Below are 19,954 nucleotides of genomic sequence, written 5' to 3'. Positions count from 1 at the left end.
CAGGTCCTCCCACTAGACTATATACAGTAACAGACAGGTCCTCCCACTAGACTAGACTATATACAGTAACAGACAGGTCAACCCACTAGATTATATACAGTAACAGTAACAGACAGGTCCTCCCACTAGACTATATACAGTAACAGACAGGTCCTCCCACTAGACTATATACAGTAACAGACAGGTCCTCCCACTAGACTAGACTATATACAGTAACAGAAAGGTCAACCCACTAGACTATATACAGTAACAGACAGGTCCTCCCACTAGACTATATACAGTAACAGACAGGTCCTCCCACTAGACTACTCTATATACAGTAACAGACAGGTCCTCCCACTAGACTACTCTATATACAGTAACAGTCAGGTCATCCCACTAGACTAGACTATATACAGTAACAGACAGGTCCTCCCACTAGACTATATACAGTAACAGACAGGTCCTCCCACTAGACTATATACAGTAACAGACAGGTCCTCCCACTAGACTATATACAGTAACAGACAGGTCCTCCCACTAGACTACTCTATATACAGTAACAGAGAGGTCCTCCCACTAGACTATATACAGTAACAGACAGGTCCTCCCACTAGACTACTCTATTTACAGCATACAGTTCCTCACCTGAGTCACAGACCGTAGCGATGTCCCCTGTGGTCTCACTGGCTGACACTGCGGTCACCGGGCTCTTGTGACCCGTCAGGCTCTGGACATAACACAACCTAACAAGACAAACAACAGGTAATTTTCCCCCTGTCTTTCATGAATAAAGAAGGGTCATTGTCACCACGTACACCCACCTGTTGAGGTCCCAGAGGATGCATGTTCCATCCCTGGACACAGAGATAAGGATGCTGTATGGTTTACACACATGGAGGCTGGTCACCTCAGAGCTGTGGCCATACAGGTGGACCCGAGACTCTACCTCCATCTCTGTAGGCTGCAGGAAGAGATGCACAGGGAGGAGGAGGGAGTTATATATAGGAGCATAAGAAACAAGACCAAACCTAAAAGCATAGAGAATGAAACATGGTTTGATGATGATGGAGAAATCTAAGGAAGTGTCATGACGCTGGCCTGGGGGTAGGTTTATGACAGTCATAACTACCTCTCCCCCCTTTTTCCTCTCTCTACCCTACTGATGTGACTATTGAAAATCCCTTGGTTAACATAGAGATTCTGGGAACATCAGAAGGTGGGAGGAAATTAACCATATTTTGGTAATCCAACCAGTTGAACATATGCGTTTGTACTTAATGAATATGATGTCAGTTTGGTTGTCATCTGAGACATTCTCATCAATGATAGGATGACAAACTCTACAGTGGAAAGTCTACACATTATAGTTATCAGATTCATATGGAATTGTTGTGCAATTTAAATGTTTGAATATTCAATTATTTGTGATGGGATGAAATGTGATTTTAACTTCTAAAATGTGAGATTTGGGTTTTCATAAGTGAATTAGGCCCAACTCAGTGGCCCGCCCACGTGAAGAGACATAGGTTATAACCAATGAAACACGCCCTCCTCTCCCTTCCTATTTAAAGCCTTGACGAAAATGTAACCTCCTGTTCCGAGGACATGAGGACGACGGTCCATACGTAAAAAAGGACTAACATGTCAACTACAGAACTAAGCCAACCTCAGCGTGAGCTTTAGTTGTGAATGGTATGAACTTTGAACTCTTATTCACTAAAGAAGTCAGACATCCTAGCCATTGAGTTAGCAACAGCAGCTATAAATGTGGGCTAGGAAAGGACAGACAGAGTATCCCGTCTACCACACAACGACGTATCCCATTCACCACCAGAGAAATCTCTTCAAAGGACAAAGGACTTTGTTGGGCAACACGGCCATCCATCTACCACCAACCTATTGAAGCGCAGCGCTGATTAAATATTTATTGCATTTTCCTTTTCCAAATGGGCGGTAATTTAGAATGCATAAGATACTGTATTTTTACAATAGCACAGCTTCTCCCTTTGTCCCTCAGTCTTCCCGCTCTTTCACTCAAACCCAGCCCCTTTTCTTTGTGTAACAAGCTGTCATATCTGTTCCGTCCCCTAAGGCCGTTTTTCTTTATGACGTCATTTGTAATCCAGGTATGATTCATTCTGTGCATATGTAATTCTGTGTGATTAGTTAGGTATTTAGTAAATAAATAATTAAACACAATTTTGTTTTGCTGATTCAACTTGTTAGCCAGGGTTCGTGAAGATAACCAAGAATTTACAACTTTAAGATGAGACTGAATTAAGGTGACAATTAATATTGACTGCTATTGATGTAAAATATGACCAGGTCTTTAAGAGTTTATTTGGAAGATAACAGATCTATAAATATTATTTTGTGGTGCCCTGACTTTCTAGTTAATTACATTTACATGATTAGCTCAATCAGGTAATATTAATTACAGAGAAAGGATTTTATAGAATAGCATGTCTTTTCACTTAATCCGGCATAGCCAAAGACAGGACAGAAGTAATTGAGAAATATATCTAATCAAAGACACAGAGAACCAGACAACATAAATATACACCTTCAATATGGAGAAACATTGAAGCAATACACACTTAAGAACAAAAAACGGAGCAGAAAATCACCTGGATAGAATTCAGGAATCCATAGAATCAAACCACTTCTGGGAGAATTGGAATAAATTAAACAAACCTCATCAGGAGGAACTGTCTCTGCAAAATGGGGATATGTGGAGAAAACACTTTGCAACCCTCTACAGCAATATAACAAAGAACCCAGAACAAAAATAAATCATATTTTAGAAAGACACCACAAAAAAATCAAAGTAAACGTCAACACTATTTGTCTCTAAAGAGACAGTACATGGTGGCAGACTATCTGACCACTGTGACTGATAGAAAACTGAGGAAAACATTGACTATGTACAGACTCAGTGAGCACAGTCTGGCTATAGAGACCGGTCGTCACAGACAAACCTGGCTGCCCAGAGACGACAGTCTGGCTATAGAGACCGGTCGTCACAGACAAACCTGGCTGCCCAGAGAGGACAGTCTGCCTATAGAGACCGGTCTTCACAGACAAACCTGGCTGCCCAGAGAGGACAGTCTGGCTATAGAGACCGGTCGTCACAGACCAACCTGGCTGCCCAGAGAGGACAGTCTGGCTATAGAGACTGGTCGTCACAGACCAACCTGGCTGCCCAGAGAGGACAGTCTGGCTATAGAGACCGGTCGTCACAGACAAACCTGGCTGCCCAGAGAGGACAGTCTGGCCATAGAGACCGGTCGTCACAGACCAACCTGGCTGCCCAGAGAGGACAGTCTGGCTATAGAGACCGGTCGTCACAGACCAAACTGGCTGCCCAGAGAGGACAGTCTGGCCATTGAGACCGGTCGTCACAGACAAACCTGGCTGCCCAGAGAGGACAGTCTGGCCATAGAGACCGGTCGTCACAGACCAACCTGGCTGCCCAGAGAGGACAGTCTGGCTATAGAGACCGGTCGTCACCGACAAACCTGGCTGCCCAGAGAGGACAGGCTGGCTATAGAGACCGGTCGTCACAGACAAACCTGGCTGCCCAGAGAGGACAGTCTGGCCATAGAGACCGGTCGTCACAGACAAACCTGGCTGCCCAGAGAGGACAGTCTGGCTATAGAGACCAGTCGTCACAGACAAACCTGGCTGCCCAGAGAGGACAGTCTGGCTATAGAGACCGGTCGTCACAGACAAACCTGGCTGCCCAGAGACGACAGTCTGGCTATAGAGACCGGTCGTCACAGACAAACCTGGCTGCCCAGAGAGGACAGTCTGGCTATAGAGACCGGTCGTCACAGACAAACCTGGCTGCCCAGAGAGGACAGTCTGGCTATAGAGACCAGTCGTCACAGACAAACCTGGCTGCCCAGAGAGAACAGTCTGGCTATAGAGACCGGTCGTCACAGACAAACCTGGCTGCCCAGAGAGGACAGTCTGGCTATAGAGACCGGTCGTCACAGACCAACCTGGCTGCCCAGAGAGGACAGTCTGGCTATAGAGACCGGTCGTCACAGACAAACCTGGCTGCCCAGAGAGGACAGGCTGTGCTCACTCTGCTCCAGGGGAGAGGTAGAGACAGAGCTGCATTTCCTATTACACTGTGACAAATACTCAGACCCAAGAGAATATTTCTTTCCCAAAATTATAATTCAATACAAAGAATTTGAAACTATAAAAGATGAAGAAAAAATATAAATATTTATTGGGTGAAAAGCCAACATGTGTCCTCCTGCCACAACCTGTGTCCTCCTGCCACAACCTGTGTCCTCCTGCCACAACCTGTGTCCTCCTGCCACAACCTCTGTCCTCCTGCCACAACCTGTGTCCTCCTGCCACAACCTGTGTCCTCCTGCCACAACCCGAGGGACAGCCAGTGAAAAGTGCAAAGTAATGTCGATAATATTTCCCATCTTGTTTTGTTTTGTCTTTCATACCAGGTCATGTGTCTTCTCAGTCATGTTGACACTGGTCCACTACCAGGTCATGTGTCTTCTCAGTCATGTTGACACTGGTCTACTACCAGGTCATGTGTCTTCTTAGTCATGCTGACACTGGTCTACTACCAGGTCATGTGTCTTCTCAGTCATGTTGACACTGGTCTACTACCAGGTCATGTGTCTTCTCAGTCATGTTGACACTGGTCCACTGGTCTACTACCATGTCATGTGTCTTCTCAGTCATGTTGACACTGGTCTACTACCAGGTCATGTGTCTTCTCAGTCATGTTGCCACTGGTCTACTACCATGTCATGTGTCTTCTCAGTCATGTTGCCACTGGTCTACTACCAGGTCATGTGTCTTCTCAGTCAGGTTGACACTGGTCTACTACCAGGTCATGTGTCTTCTCAGTCATGTTGACACTGGTCTACTACCAGGTCATGTGTCTTCTCAGTCATGTTGACACTGGTCTACTACCAGGTCATGTGTCTTCTCAGTCATGTTGACACTGGTCTACCAAGTCATGTGTCTTCTCAGTCATGCTGACACTGGTCTACTACCAGGTCATGTGTCTTCTTAGTCATGCTGACACTGGTCTACTACCAAGTCATGTGTCTTCTTAGTCATGCTGACACTGGTCTACTACCAGGTCATGTGTCTTCTTAGTCATGCTGACACTGGTCTACTACCAGGTCATGTGTCTTCTTAGTCATGTTGACACTGGTCTACTACCAGGTCATGTGTCTTCTTAGTCATGTTGACACTGGTCTACTACCAGGTCATGTGTCTTCTTAGTCATGTTGACACTGGTCTACTACCAGGTCATGTGTCTTCTTAGTCATGTTGACACTGGTCTACTACCAGGTCATGTGTCTTCTTAGTCATGTTGACACTGGTCTACTACCAAGTCATGTGTCTTCTTAGTCATGTTGACACTGGTCTACTACCAGGTCATGTGTCTTCTTAGTCATGTTGACACTGGTCTACTACCAGGTCATGTGTCTTCTCAGTCATGTTGACACTGGTCTACTACCAGGTCATGTGTCTTCTCAGTCATGTTGACACTGGTCTACTACCAGGTCATGTGTCTTCTCAGTCATGTTGACACTGGTCTACTACCAGGTCATGTGTCTTCTTAGTCATGTTGACACTGGTCTACTACCAGGTCATGTGTCTTCTCAGTCATGTTGACACTGGTCTACTACCAGGTCATGTGTCTTCTTAGTCATGTTGACACTGGTCTACTACCAAGTCATGTGTCTTCTTAGTCATGTTGACACTGGTCTACTACCAGGTCATGTGTCTTCTTAGTCATGTTGACACTGGTCTACTACCAGGTCATGTGTCTTCTCAGTCATGCTGACACTGGTCTACTACCAGGTCATGTGTCTTCTTAGTCATGCTGACACTGGTCTACTACCAGGTCATGTGTCTTCTCAGTCATGTTGACACCGGTCTACTACCAGGTCATGCGTCTTCTCAGTCATGCTGACACCGGTCTACTACCAGGTCATGTGTCTTCTCAGTCATGCTGACACTGGTCTACTACCAGGTCATGTGTCTTCTCAGTCATGCTGACACTGGTCTACTACCAGGTCATGTGTCTTCTTAGTCATGCTGACACTGGTCTACTACCAGGTCATGTGTCTTCTCAGTCATGCTGACACTGGTCTACTACCAGGTCATGTGTCTTCTTAGTCATGCTGACACTGGTCTACTACCAGGTCATGTGTCTTCTTAGTCATGCTGACACTGGTCTACTACCAGGTCATGTGTCTTCTTAGTCATGCTGACACTGGTCTACTACCAGGTCATGTGACACTGGTCTACTACCAGGTCATGTGACACTGGTCTACTACCAGGTCATGTGACACTGGTCTACTACCAGGTCATGTGACACTGGTCTACTACCATTGCTTTAATGTATTGTTGTTCTCATTAATATTTTTTGTTTTAGTTGTTGTTAATGGTTATCCCATGTCCACTACTACTATTATTATTGCTGTTGGTTCCACCATTTATTTAAATATATATATATAATTGTTCTATAGGTATACTTTCACAATGTAAGTAATAATGAACTTGCCATGTCAATAAATTGAACTGAAACAGAGAGCGAGACAGACAGACAGAGAGCGAGCGAGACAGACAGACAGAGAGCGAGCGAGACAGACAGACAGAGAGCGAGCGAGACAGACAGACAGAGAGCGAGCGAGACAGACAGACAGACAGAGAGCGAGCGAGACAGACAGACAGAGAGCGAGCGAGACAGACAGAGAGCGAGACAGACAGACAGACAGAGAGCGAGCGAGACAGACAGACAGACAGAGAGCGAGACAGACAGACAGACAGACAGAGAGCGAGCGAGACAGACAGACAGACAGAGAGCGAGCGAGACAGACAGACAGAGAGCGAGCGAGACAGACAGACAGACAGAGAGACAGACAGAGCGAGACAGAGAGAGAGACAGAGTTTGCACTGTGGGGGTCTAGGGGGAGGGATAATGGTAGGTCAGTGGGTGTTGATGTGGAGGCGGACGGATGGAAGCATGGAGAGAGGACGATGGCTGGAGGGTGGATGGTAACTGAGGGTGTTGCCATGGAGACCCACCGTACTGTACTCAATGTGGTGCTGGTAAAGAGAGAGAGAGCGAGAGAAGCGAGAGAGCGAAAGAAAGGGGGAGAAAGACAGAAAAGGGAGAGAGAGAGGGAGAAAAGGGAGAGAGAGAGAGAAAAGGGAGAGAGAGGAGAGAGAGAAAAGGGAGAGAGAGAAAAGGGAGAGAGAGAAAAGGGAGAGAGAGAGAGAAAAGGGAGAGAGAGAAGAGAGAGAGAGAGAAAAGGGAGAGAGAGGAGAGAGAGAAAAGGGAGAGAGAGAAAAGGGAGAGAGAGAAGAGAGAGAGAGAGAAAAGGGAGAGAGAGAAAGAGAGAGAGAAAAGGGAGAGAGAGAAGAGAGAGAGAAAAGGGAGAGAGAGAAAAGGGAGATAGAGAGGGAGAGAGAGGGAGAAAAGGGAGAGAGATAGAGAGGGAGAGAGAGGGAGAAAAGGGAGAGAGAGAGAGAGGGAGAAGAGAGAGAGGGAGAAGAGCGAGAGAAAAGGGAGAGAGAAAAGGGAGAGAGAGAAAAGGGAGAAACAGAAAAGGGAGAGAGAGAAAAGGGAGAGAGAGAAAAGGGAGAGAGAGAAAAGGGAGAGAGAGAAAAGGGAGAGAGGGAGAAAAGTGAGGGAGAGAGAAAAGAGAGAGAGAGGGAGAAAAGTGAGGGAGAGAAAAAGTGAGGGAGAGAAAAAAGTGAGGGAGAGAAAAAAGTGAGGGAGAGGGAGAAGAGAGAGAGGGAGAAAAGGGAGAGAAAGAAAGACCTGGCTCTCAAGAGAAGACAACATAGCGAGGTCCATACAGAAATGGTTTGTCGAGATCGGTGTGGAAGAACTTGACTGGCCTGCACAGAGCCCTGATCTCAACACCATAGAACAGCCTTCCCAGAAGAGTGGAAGCTGTTATAGCAGCAATGTTCCTACATCTAGTGGAAAGCCTTCCCAGAAGAGTGGAGGCTGTTATAGCAGCAATGTTCCAACATCTAGTGGAAAGCCTTCCCAGAAGAGTGGAGGCTGTTATAGCAGCAATGTTCCTACATCTAGTGGAAAGCCTTCCCAGAAGAGTGGAGGCTGTTATAGCAGCAATGTTCCAACATCTAGTGGAAAGCCTTCCCAGAAGAGTGGATGGAGGCTGTTATAGCAGCAATGTTCCTACATCTAGTGGAAAGCCATCCCAGAAGAGTGGAGGCTGTTATAGCAACAAAGGGGGGACCAACTCCATATTCATGATTTTGGACTGAGATGTTGAGGAGCAGGTGTCCACATACTTTTGTTTATGCAGTGTGTATATATATTGAGAGAGAGAGAGAGACACACAGAGAGAGAGAGAGACACACAGAGAGAGAGAGAGAGAGACAGAGAGAGAGAGAGAGCGAAAGAAAGGGGGAGAAAGACAGAAAAGGGAGAGAGAGGGAGAAAAGGGAGAGAGCGAGAGAAAAGGGAGAGAGAGGAGAGAGAGAAAAGGGAGAGAGAGAAAAGGCAGAGAGAGAAAAGGGAGAGAGAGAGAGAGAAAAGGGAGAGAGAGAAGAGAGAGAGAGAGAAAAGGGAGAGAGAGAAGAGAGAGAGAAAAGGGAGAGAGAGAAAAGGGAGAGACAGAAAAGGGAGAGAGAGAAAAGGGAGAGAGAGAAAAGGGAGAGAGAGAAAAGGGAGAGAGGGAGAAAAGTGAGGGAGAGAAAAAGTGAGGGAGAGAAAAAGTGAGGGAGAGAAAAAGTGAGGGAGAGAAAAAAGTGAGGGAGAGAAAAAAGTGAGGGAGAGAAAAAAGTGAGGGAGAGGGAGAAGAGAGAGAGGGAGAAAAGGGAGAGAAAGAAAGACCTGGCTCTCAAGAGAAGACAACATAGCGAGGTCCATACAGAAATGGTTTGTCGAGATCGGTGTGGAAGAACTTGACTGGCCTGCACAGAGCCCTGACCTCAACACCATAGAACAGCCTTCCCAGAAGAGTGGAGGCTGTTATAGCAGCAATGTTCCTACATCTAGCGGAAAGCCTTCCCAGAAGAGTGGAGGCTGTTATAGCAGCAATGTTCCTACATCTAGCGGAAAGCCTTCCCAGAAGACTGGAGGCTGTTATAGCAACAATGTTCCTACATCTAGTGGAAAGCCTTCCCAGAAGAGTGGAGGCTGTTATAGCAGCAATGTTCCTACATCTAGTGGAAAGCCTTCCCAGAAGACTGGAGGCTGTTATAGCAACAATGTTCCTACATCCAGTGGAAAGCCTTCCCAGAAGAGTGGATGGAGGCTGTTATAGCAGCAATGTTCCTACATCTAGTGGAAAGCCTTCCCAGAAGAGTGGAGGATGTTATAGCAACAAAGGGGGGACCAACTCCATATTCATGATTTTGGACTGAGATGTTGAGGAGCAGGTGTCCACATACTTTTGTTTATGCAGTGTGTATATATATTGAGAGAGAGAGAGAGACACAGAGAGAGAGAGAGAGAGAGACAGAGAGAGACAGAGAGAGAGGGAGAGAGAGAGGCTTGTACTACTCACAGTTGTAGTATTGAAGCGGTTAATATAGGCCGTGATGACTCCACACCTACTGCCGGTGAACAGCTGACAACCATCAGACACCCAGGCACACGCTGTTACCTAGAGAGAGAGAATGATAAACACAGTAGTCTTCATACAGTAGGTGATGTACTAAAGAAAAGTACAAGGGAATTGTGGAGTCTCCCATTGCTCTGTCATTAACATCCTCAAGGAGTTGTGGAGTCTCCCATTGCCCTGTCATTAACAGCAAAAATGAGTTGTGGAGTCTCCCATTGCCCTGTCATTAACAGCAAAAATGAGTTGTGGAGTCTCCCATTGCCTGTCATTAACATCCTCAAGGAGTTGTGGAGTCTCCCATTGCTCTGTCATTAACATCCTCAAGGAGTTGTGGAGTCTCCCATTGCCCTGTCATTAACAGCAACAAGGAGTTGTGGAGTCTCCCATTGCCCTGTCATTAACATCCTCAAGGAGTTGTGGAGTCTCCCATTGCCCTGTCATTAACAGCAACAAGGAGTTGTGGAGTCTCCCATTGCCCTGTCATTAACAGCAACAAGGAGTTGTGGAGTCTCCCATTGCCCTGTCATTAACAGCAACAAGGAGTTGTGGAGTCTCCCATTGCCCTGTCATTAACAGCAACAAGGAGTTGTGGAGTCTCCCATTGCCCTGTCATTAACAGCAACAAGGAGTTGTGGAGTCTCCCATTGCCCTGTCATTAACATCCTCAAGGAGTTGTGGAGTCTCCCATTGCCCTGTCATTAACAGCAACAAGGAGTTGTGGAGTCTCCCATTGCTCTGTCATTAACATCCTCAAGGAGTTGTGGAGTCTCCCATTGCCCTGTCATTAACAGCAACAAGGAGTTGTGGAGTCTCCCATTGCCCTGTCATTAACATCCTCAAGGAGTTGTGGAGTCTCCCATTGCCCTGTCATTAACAGCAACAAGGAGTTGTGGAGTCTCCCATTGCCCTGTCATTAACAGCAACAAGGAGTTGTGGAGTCTCCCATTGCCCTGTCATTAACATCCTCAAGGAGTTGTGGAGTCTCCCATTGCCCTGTCATTAACAGCAACAAGGAGTTGTGGAGTCTCCCATTGCCCTGTCATTAACAGCAACAAGGAGTTGTGGAGTCTCCCATTGCCCTGTCATTAACAGCCTAAAGGAGTTGTGGAGTCTCCTATCTGGGTCATGGATCCTGGTCTTAATCTTCAGTCAGCTATATAAATATACATGGAGGGTTTAGTGATATTAAAGGTACAGTAGTTTACCTGGTGGAGTGGAGAGCACCGTATGAAGTGATATTAAAGGTACAGTAGTTTACCTGGTGGAGTGGAGAGCACTGTATGAAGTGATATTAAAGACTAGGTACAGTAGTTTACCTGGTGGAGTGGAGAGCACTGTATGAAGTGATATTAAAGACTAGGTACAGTAGTTTACCTGGTGGAGTGGAGAGCACCGTATGAAGTGATATTAAAGACTAGGTACAGTAGTTTACCTGGTGGAGTGGAGAGCACCGTATGAAGTGATATTAAAGGTACAGTAGTTTACCTGGTGGAGTGGAGAGCACTGTATGAAGTGATATTAAAGGTACAGTAGTTTACCTGGTGGAGTGGAGAGCACTGTATGAAGTGATATTAAAGGTACAGTAGTTTACCTGGTGGAGTGGAGAGCACCGTATGAAGTGTTATTAAAGGTACAGTAGTTTACCTGGTGGAGTGGAGAGCACCGTATGAAGTGATATTAAAGACTAGGTACAGTAGTTTACCTGGTGGAGTGGAGAGCACTGTATGAGGTGATATTAAAGGTACAGTAGTTTACCTGGTGGAGTGGAGAGCACCGTATGAAGTGATATTAAAGGTACAGTAGTTTACCTGGTGGAGTGGAGAGCACCGTATGAAGTGATATTAAAGACTAGGTACAGTAGTTTACCTGGTGGAGTGGAGAGCACTGTATGAGGTGATATTAAAGGTACAGTAGTTTACCTGGTGGAGTGGAGAGCACCGTATGAAGTGATATTAAAGACTAGGTACAGTAGTTTACCTGGTGGAGTGGAGAGCACTGTATGAAGTTGATGGGCGGTTCACTCTGTTTGCTCTTCAGCCTCAGCATGTTGTCAGCATAGCCCCAACTCAAGATGGCAGACCACTGGATATCTGTACTGTGCATGCTCCTCACACCTAGAGACACAGAGGAGAGGGTCAGTGCTCCTCGCACCTAGAGACACAGAGGAGAGGGTCAGTGCTCCTCACACCTAGAGACACAGGGGGTCAGTGCTCCTCACACCTAGAGACACAGCGGAGAGGGTCAGTGCTCCTCACACCTAGAGACACAGAGGGTCAGTGCTCCTCACACCTAGAGACACAGAGGAGAGGGTCAGTGCTCCTCACACCTAGAGACACAGAGGAGAGGGTCAGTGCTCCTCACACCTAGAGACACAGAGGAAAGGGTCAGTGCTCCTCAACACCTAGAGACAGAGGGTCAGTGCTCCTCAACACCTAGAGATACAGAGGAGAGGGTCAGTGCTCCTCAACACCTAGAGACACAGAGGAGAGGGTCAGTGCTCCTCAACACCTAGAGACACAGAGGAGAGGGTCAGTGCTCCTCAACACCTAGAGACACAGCGGAGAGGGTCAGTGCTCCTCAACACCTAGAGACACAGAGGAGAGGGTCAGTGCTCCTCAACAACAAGAGACACAGAGGAGAGGGTCAGTGCTCCTCAACACCTAGAGACACAGAGGAGAGGGTCAGTGCTCCTCACACCTAGAGAGACAGAGGAGAGGGTCAGTGCTCCTCAACACCTAGAGACAGAGGGTCAGTGCTCCTCAACACCTAGAGATACAGAGGAGAGGGTCAGTGCTCCTCAACACCTAGAGACACAGAGGAGAGGGTCAATGCTCCTCAACACCTAGAGACACAGAGGAGAGGGTCAGTGCTCCTCAACACCTAGAGACACAGCGGAGAGGGTCAGTGCTCCTCAACAACAAGAGACACAGAGGAGAGGGTCAGTGCTCCTCAACACCTAGAGACACAGAGGAGAGGGTCAGTGCTCCTCACACCTAGAGAGACAGAGGAGAGGGTCAGTGCTCCTCAACACCTAGAGACAGAGGGTCAGTGCTCCTCAACACCTAGAGATACAGAGGAGAGGGTCAGTGCTCCTCAACACCTAGAGACACAGAGGAGAGGGTCAATGCTCCTCAACACCTAGAGACACAGAGGAGAGGGTCAGTGCTCCTCAACACCTAGAGACACAGCGGAGAGGGTCAGTGCTCCTCAACACCTAGAGACACAGAGGAGAGGGTCAGTGCTCCTCAACAACAAGAGACACAGAGGAGAGGGTCAGTGCTTCTCAACACCTAGAGACACAGAGGAGAGGGTCAGTGCTCCTCAACACCTATAGATAAAGAGGAGAGGGTCAGTGCTCCTCAACACCTAGAGACACAGAGGAGAGGGTCAGTGCTCCTCACACCTAGAGACACAGAGGAGAGGGTCAGTGCTCCTCAACACCTAGAGACACAGAGGAGAGGGTCAGTGCTCCTCAACACCTAGAGAGACAGAGGAGAGGGTCAGTGCTCCTCACACCTAGAGACACAGAGGAGAGGGTCAGTGCTCCTCAACACCTAGAGAGACAGCGGAGAGGGTCAGTGCTCCTCAACAACAAGAGACACAGAGGAGAGGGTCAGTGCTCCTCAACACCTAGAGACACAGAGGAGAGGGCCAGTGCTCCTCAACACCTAGAGACACAGAGGGTCAGTGCTCCTCAACACCTAGAGAGACAGAGGAGAGGGTCAGTGCTCCTCACACCTAGAGACACAGAGGAGAGGGTCAGTGCTCCTCAACACCTAGAGACACAGCGGAGAGGGTCAGTGCTCCTCAACAACAAGAGACACAGAGGAGAGGGTCAGTGCTCCTCAACACCTAGAGACACAGAGGAGAGGGTCAGTGCTCCTCAACACCTAGAGACACAGAGGAGAGGGTCAGTGCTCCTCACACCTAGAGACACAGAGGGTCAGTGCTCCTCAACACCTAGAGAGACAGAGGAGAGGGTCAGTGCTCCTCACACCTAGAGACACAGAGGAGAGGGTCAGTGCTCCTCACACCTAGAGACACAGAGGGTCAGTGCTCCTCAACACCTAGAGACACAGAGGGTCAGTCTTTAGAGCAGATTAGATTACAATCGCCACAACATCAAAAGACGTGTTACTGTATATATTTATGTCAGGAAAGACCCTTTTTATTTAGTCTGGTTCACCGTTCCAAATAAAACATGTTTTTTCTTCTCTCATATAAATTAAAAATCAGGTCGCTAGGTGTAGGCAAAGCCATAACCAAATAGGTAAACTGGGATATGACTAAAGAGTTAAATCAGGGTGATTTTTTACACAAACAGACAGTTATTTTCCTTTTCATGGTAGTAAGATCTTATCTATTTTTGCTAACTTTTTGTTAAATGTATTGGAGTGAGATCATTTATTTATTTTGGGATTTGTATACCGAGTATGTCCACATCCCCGTCAAACCATTTATTTGGTAAACTACACGGTAATGTAAAGGTTTAATTGTTTAGTGATCCAATACGTAATATAGTATATTTATCATAATTTGGTTTTAATCCAGAGGTTAGAAAAATTATCTAGATCCTTTATCAGGTCGTGGAGAGATTCTAATTCTAAAATGATCTAGATCCTCTATCAGGCCGTGGAGAGATTCTAATTCTAAAATGATCTAGATCCTCTATCAGGCCGTGGAGAGACTAATTGTGGTTTTAAAAGAAAACATGAATCATCAGTGTACAATGACACCTTAGTTTTTAGTCCCTGGGTTTCTAATCCCTTAATATTATTGTAGGATCTGATTTTAACAGCTAACATTTCGATGGCAATAATAAATAGGTATGCCGATAGTGGACAACCTTGTTTTACTCCTCTAGATAGTTTAAAACTTTGATAAGTAGCCATTATTTACTATTTTACACCTGTTGGTTGCTACACTTAACTTCAACACATTTTCTAAGAGATTCACCAAAAGGTTTATATTCCAGGCATTTATATATAAACTCCAGTGGTACTTTATCAAAAGTCTTTTCAAAATCAGCTATGAATACCAGGCCTGGTTTCCCCGATATTTCATAGTATTCTATTGTTTCCAGTACTTGTCTTATATCATCTCCAATGTATCGTCCATGTAAAAAACCTGTCTGATTAGGATGAATAATATCTGACAATACTTTTTTAATTCTATGCGCTATACAGGTCGCGCCAAGAATTTTGCTAGGATTTTTTGATTCACAACACTGAAGTGTAAAGGGCCCTCCAATTTATTTAAATAGACTGGATCTTTACCACCTGGGTCCTGTTTCAGTAATAATTCAATCAAACATTTTCCTTGAGTATCTGATAGTCTACCATTTTTATAAGAGTGGTTAAAACATACTAACAACGGACCTCTGAGTACATGAAAATAAGTGATATACTACCACTGGTCTGCCATCCAGGCCTGGAGTTTAGTATACTACCACTGGTCTGCCATCCAGGCCTGGAGTTTAGTATACTACCACTGGTGTGCCATCCAGGCCTGGAGTTTAGTATACTACCACTGGTGTGCCATCCAGGCCTGGAGTTTAGTATACTACCACTGGTGTGCCATCCAGGCCTGGAGTTTAGTATACTACCACTGGTGTGCCATCCAGACCTGGAGTTTAGTATAGTACCACTGGTCTGCCATCCAGGCCTGGAGTTTAGTATAGTACCACTGGTGTGCCATCCAGGCCTGGAGTTTAGTATACTACCACTGGTGTGCCATCCAGGCCTGGAGTTTAGTATACTACCACTGGTCTGCCATCCAGGCCTGGAGTTTAGTATACTACCACTGGTCTGCCATTCAGGCCTGGAGTTTCCCCAGACTTGAAGGCTTTAATTGCATATAGAAGTTCCTCCTCTGTAATTAGGCCTTCACATGAGTCTTTCTGTACATTTTTATTAATAGAAACAAAATCCTTACAATGAACTTTGGTTAGCGGAGATGACAAAACGAAAACGTATGCTTAAAGTACTTTGCTTCGTCTTTCAAAATTGTTTGGTGAATTATGGGTGACTCCATTTGCAAAAAGTTTTAGTAAATTATTTTTGGTAGCATTTCTATGCTGAAGATTAGAAAACTATTTGGTGCATTTTCCCCCATATTCCATCCAGTTTGCTTTATTGGATCTTTCTTGAATAAGTTCATCCATTTCTTGTTGTTTTTCCCTCTAACTTATTCTGTGCCTTTACGGTACAGTTTTTAATGCTATCTAACTGTTCTGTTAGTCTTTCCATTTTCCTTTGTTAATATGAGCTCTTCTGACCTAAATAGTTGTTTTATAGATGAGTACTGAATTGCAGGGCCTCTGAAGGCACATTTAAAAGTGTCCCATACAATAAGGGGATTATAAATCATTCTGTCCTGGTTAAAAACAAGTTGTCATCCAGTAGGCTTTGATGACATTTCCAATATCCTCGCCTTCGCAAAGATTCTGTCAGAGTAATGTATAGACCAATTATTCAATGCTGTTTGTTTGTGAATGTAGGGCAGACAACTGACTAATTGTATTCCCAATATCAGGCTGGTAATATTGGGCGGCATGAGCTTGTGTTCCCATCAGCTAGGCATTATTTTTGCATGTTTTCAGTTTAGGGGGTGTGTCACAATATATATCAATTGAACTACTTTGGCAGTGAAATATTTTTACACAACCATCAAATTCATAACTGGAAAATATTTGTGATGAGAAAACACATGCTTGTGTTTGGTCCTACCTCAGGTAGGGGTATCTCAAAACTGTCAAGTCCTTGTCACTAGACGAATAGGAAATGCATACTTTTCTAGTATAATATACCGTGTCACCTTGTTCCTAGTATAATATACTGTACTGTGTCACCTTGTTCCTAGTATAATACACTAATGTGTCACCTTATTCCTAGTATAATATACTGGGTCACCTTGTTCCTAGTATAATATAATGTGTCACCTTGTTCCCAGTATAATATAATGTCTCACCTTGTTCCCAGTATAATATAATGTGTCACCTTGTTCCCAGTATAATATAATGTGTCACCTTGTTCCTAGTATAATATAATGTGTCACCTTGTTCCCAGTATAATATAATGTGTCACCTTGTTCCTAGTATAATATAATGTCACCTTGTTCCCAGTATAATATAATGTATCACCTTGTTCCCAGTATAATATAATGTGTCACCTTGTTCCCAGTATAATATAATGTGTCACCTTGTTCCTAATATAATGTATCACCTTGTTCCTAGTATAATATAATGTGTCACCTTGTTCCTAGTATAATATAATGTGTCACCTTGTTCCTAATATAATGTATCACCTTGTTCCCAGTATAATATAATGTGTCACCTTGTTCCTAGTATAATATACTGTAATTTGTCACCTTGTTCCCAGTATAATATAATGTCACCTTGTTCCTAGTATAATATACTGTGTCACCTTGTTCCTAGTATAATATAATGTGTCACCTTGTTCCCAGTATAATATAATGTGTCACCTTGTTCCCAGTATAATATAATGTGTCACCTTGTTCCCAGTATAATATAATGTGTCACCTTGTTCCCAGTATAATATAATGTGTCACCTTGTTCCCAGTATAATATAATGTGTCACCTTGTTCCCAGTATAATATAATGTCACCTTGTTCCTAGTATAATATACTGTGTCACCTTGTTCCTAGTATAATATAATGTGTCACCTTGTTCCCAGTATAATATAATGTATCACCTTGTTCCCAGTATAATATAATGTGTCACCTTGTTCCTAGTATAATATAATGTGTCACCTTGTTCCTAGTATAATATACTGTAATGTGTCACCTTGTTCCCAGTATAATATAATGTCACCTTGTTCCTAGTATAATATACTGTGTCACCTTGTTCCTAGTATAATATAATGTGTCACCTTGTTCCCAGTATAATATAATGTGTCAACTTGTTCCCAGTATAATATAATGTGTCACCTTGTTCCTAGTATAATATAATGTGTCACCTTGTTCCCAGTATAATATAATGTGTCACCTTGTTCCTAGTATAATATAATGTGTCACCTTGTTCCCAGTATAATATAATGTGTCACCTTGTTCCCAGTATAATATAATGTGTCACCTTGTTCCTAGTATAATATAATGTGTCACCTTGTTCCCAGTATAATATAATGTGTCACCTTGTTCCCAGTATAATATAATGTGTCACCTTGTTCCTAGTATAATATAATGTGTCACCTTGTTCCCAGTATAATATAATGTGTCACCTTGTTCCCAGTATAATATAATGTGTCACCTTGTTCCTAGTATAATATAATGTGTCACCTTGTTCCCAGTATAATATAATGTGTCACCTTGTTCCCAGTATAATATAATGTGTCACCTTGTTCCTAATATAATGTATCACCTTGTTCCTAGTATAATATAATGTGTCACCTTGTTCCTAGTATAATATAATGTGTCACCTTGTTCCCAGTATAATATAATGTGTCACCTTGTTCCTAATATAATGTGTCACCTTATTCCTAGTATAATATAATGTGTCACCTTGTTCCCAGTATAATATAATGTGTCACCTTGTTCCTAGTATAATATAATGTGTCACCTTGTTCCCAGTATAATATAATGTCACCTTGTTCCCAGTATAATATAATGTATCACCTTGTTCCTAGTATAATATAATGTGTCACCTTATTCCCAGTATAATATAATGTGTCACCTTGTTCCTAGTATAATATGTGTCACCTTGTTCCTAGTATAATATAATGTGTCACCTTGTTCCCAGTATAATATAATGTATCACCTTGTTCCCAGTATAATATAATGTATCACCTTGTTCCCAGTATAATATAATGTGTCACCTTGTTCCCAGTATAATATAATGTATCACCTTGTTCCCAGTATAATATAATGTATCACCTTGTTCCCAGTATAATATAATGTATCACCTTGTTCCCAGTATAATATAATGTGTCACCTTGTTCCTAGTATAATATAATGTGTCACCTTGTTCCCAGTATAATATAATGTGTCACCTTGTTCCCAGTATAATATAATGTGTCACCTTGTTCCCAGTATAATATAATGTGTCACCTTGTTCCCAGTATAATATAATGTCACCTTGTTCCTAGTATAATATAATGTGTCACCTTGTTCCCAGTATAATATAATGTGTCACCTTGTTCCTAGTATAATATAATGTGTCACCTTGTTCCTAGTATAATATAATGTGTCACCTTGTTCCTAGTATAATGCGTCACCTTGTTCCCAGTATAATATAATGTGTCACCTTGTTCCCAGTATAATATAATGTGTCACCTTGTTCCCAGTATAATATAATGTCACCTTGTTCCCAGTATAATATAATGTGTCACCTTGTTCCTAGTATAATATAATGTGTCACCTTGTTCCCAGTATAATATAATGTGTCACCTTGTTCCTAGTATAATATAATGTGTCACCTTGTTCCCAGTATAATATAATGTGTCACCTTGTTCCCAGTATAATATAATGTGTCACCTTGTTCCTAGTATAATATAATGTGTCACCTTGTTCCTAGTATAATATAATGTGTCACCTTGTTCCCAGTATAATATAATGTATCACCTTGTTCCCAGTATAATATAATGTGTCACCTTGTTCCCAGTATAATATAATGTGTCACCTTGTTCCCAGTATAATATAATGTGTCACCTTGTTCCCAGTATAATATAATGTGTCACCTTGTTCCTAGTATAATGCGTCACCTTGTTCCTAGTATAATGTGTCACCTTGTTCCTAGTATAATGTGTCACCTTGTTCCTAGTATAATATAATGTGTCACCTTGTTCCCAGTATAATATGTGTCACCTTGTTCCCAGTATAATATAATGTGTCACCTTGTTCCCAGTATAATATGTGTCACCTTGTTCCCAGTATAATATAATGTGTCACCTTGTTCCCAGTATAATATGTGTCACCTTGTTCCTAGTATAATACACTAATGTGTCACCTTGTTCCCAGTATAATTTAATGTGTCACCTTGTTCCCAGTATAATATAATGTGTCACCTTGTTCCTAGTATAATATAATGTGTCACCTTGTTCCTAGTATAATGCGTCACCTTGTTCCTAGTATAATATAATGTGTCACCTTGTTCCCAGTATAATATAATGTGTCACCTTGTTCCCAGTATAATATAATGTCACCTTGTTCCCAGTATAATATAATGTGTCACCTTGTTCCTAGTATAATATAATGTGTCACCTTGTTCCTAATATAATGTGTCACCTTGTTCCTAATATAATATAATGTGTCACCTTGTTCCTAGTATAATATAATGTGTCACCTTGTTCCTAATATAATGTATCACCTTGTTCCTAGTATAATATAATGTGTCACCTTGTTCCCAGTATAAT

General features: G+C 43.5%; 1 protein-coding gene across 1 annotated transcript in view; it reads right to left on the bottom strand.

The window, feature by feature from the left end:
• Window positions 1-19,954, bottom strand: part of LOC139367856 (lysosomal trafficking regulator) — a 231,284-nt gene that overhangs the window by 8,669 nt on the left and 202,661 nt on the right. The window contains exons 56-59 of the mRNA XM_071106189.1: window positions 11,565-11,701; window positions 9,531-9,629; window positions 804-943; window positions 628-725 (exon numbers count right to left, since the gene is read on the bottom strand). Coding sequence (XP_070962290.1) covers window positions 628-725; window positions 804-943; window positions 9,531-9,629; window positions 11,565-11,701 — 474 coding nt within the window. The remainder of the gene's footprint in view (window positions 1-627; window positions 726-803; window positions 944-9,530; window positions 9,630-11,564; window positions 11,702-19,954) is intronic.

This window comes from Oncorhynchus clarkii, chromosome 16 (genome assembly GCF_045791955.1).
Source record: "Oncorhynchus clarkii lewisi isolate Uvic-CL-2024 chromosome 16, UVic_Ocla_1.0, whole genome shotgun sequence".
Lineage (NCBI taxonomy): Eukaryota > Metazoa > Chordata > Actinopteri > Salmoniformes > Salmonidae > Oncorhynchus > Oncorhynchus clarkii.
The sequence above is the reverse complement of the archived record's forward strand: the minus strand, read 5'-3'. Positions and strand labels throughout refer to the sequence as shown.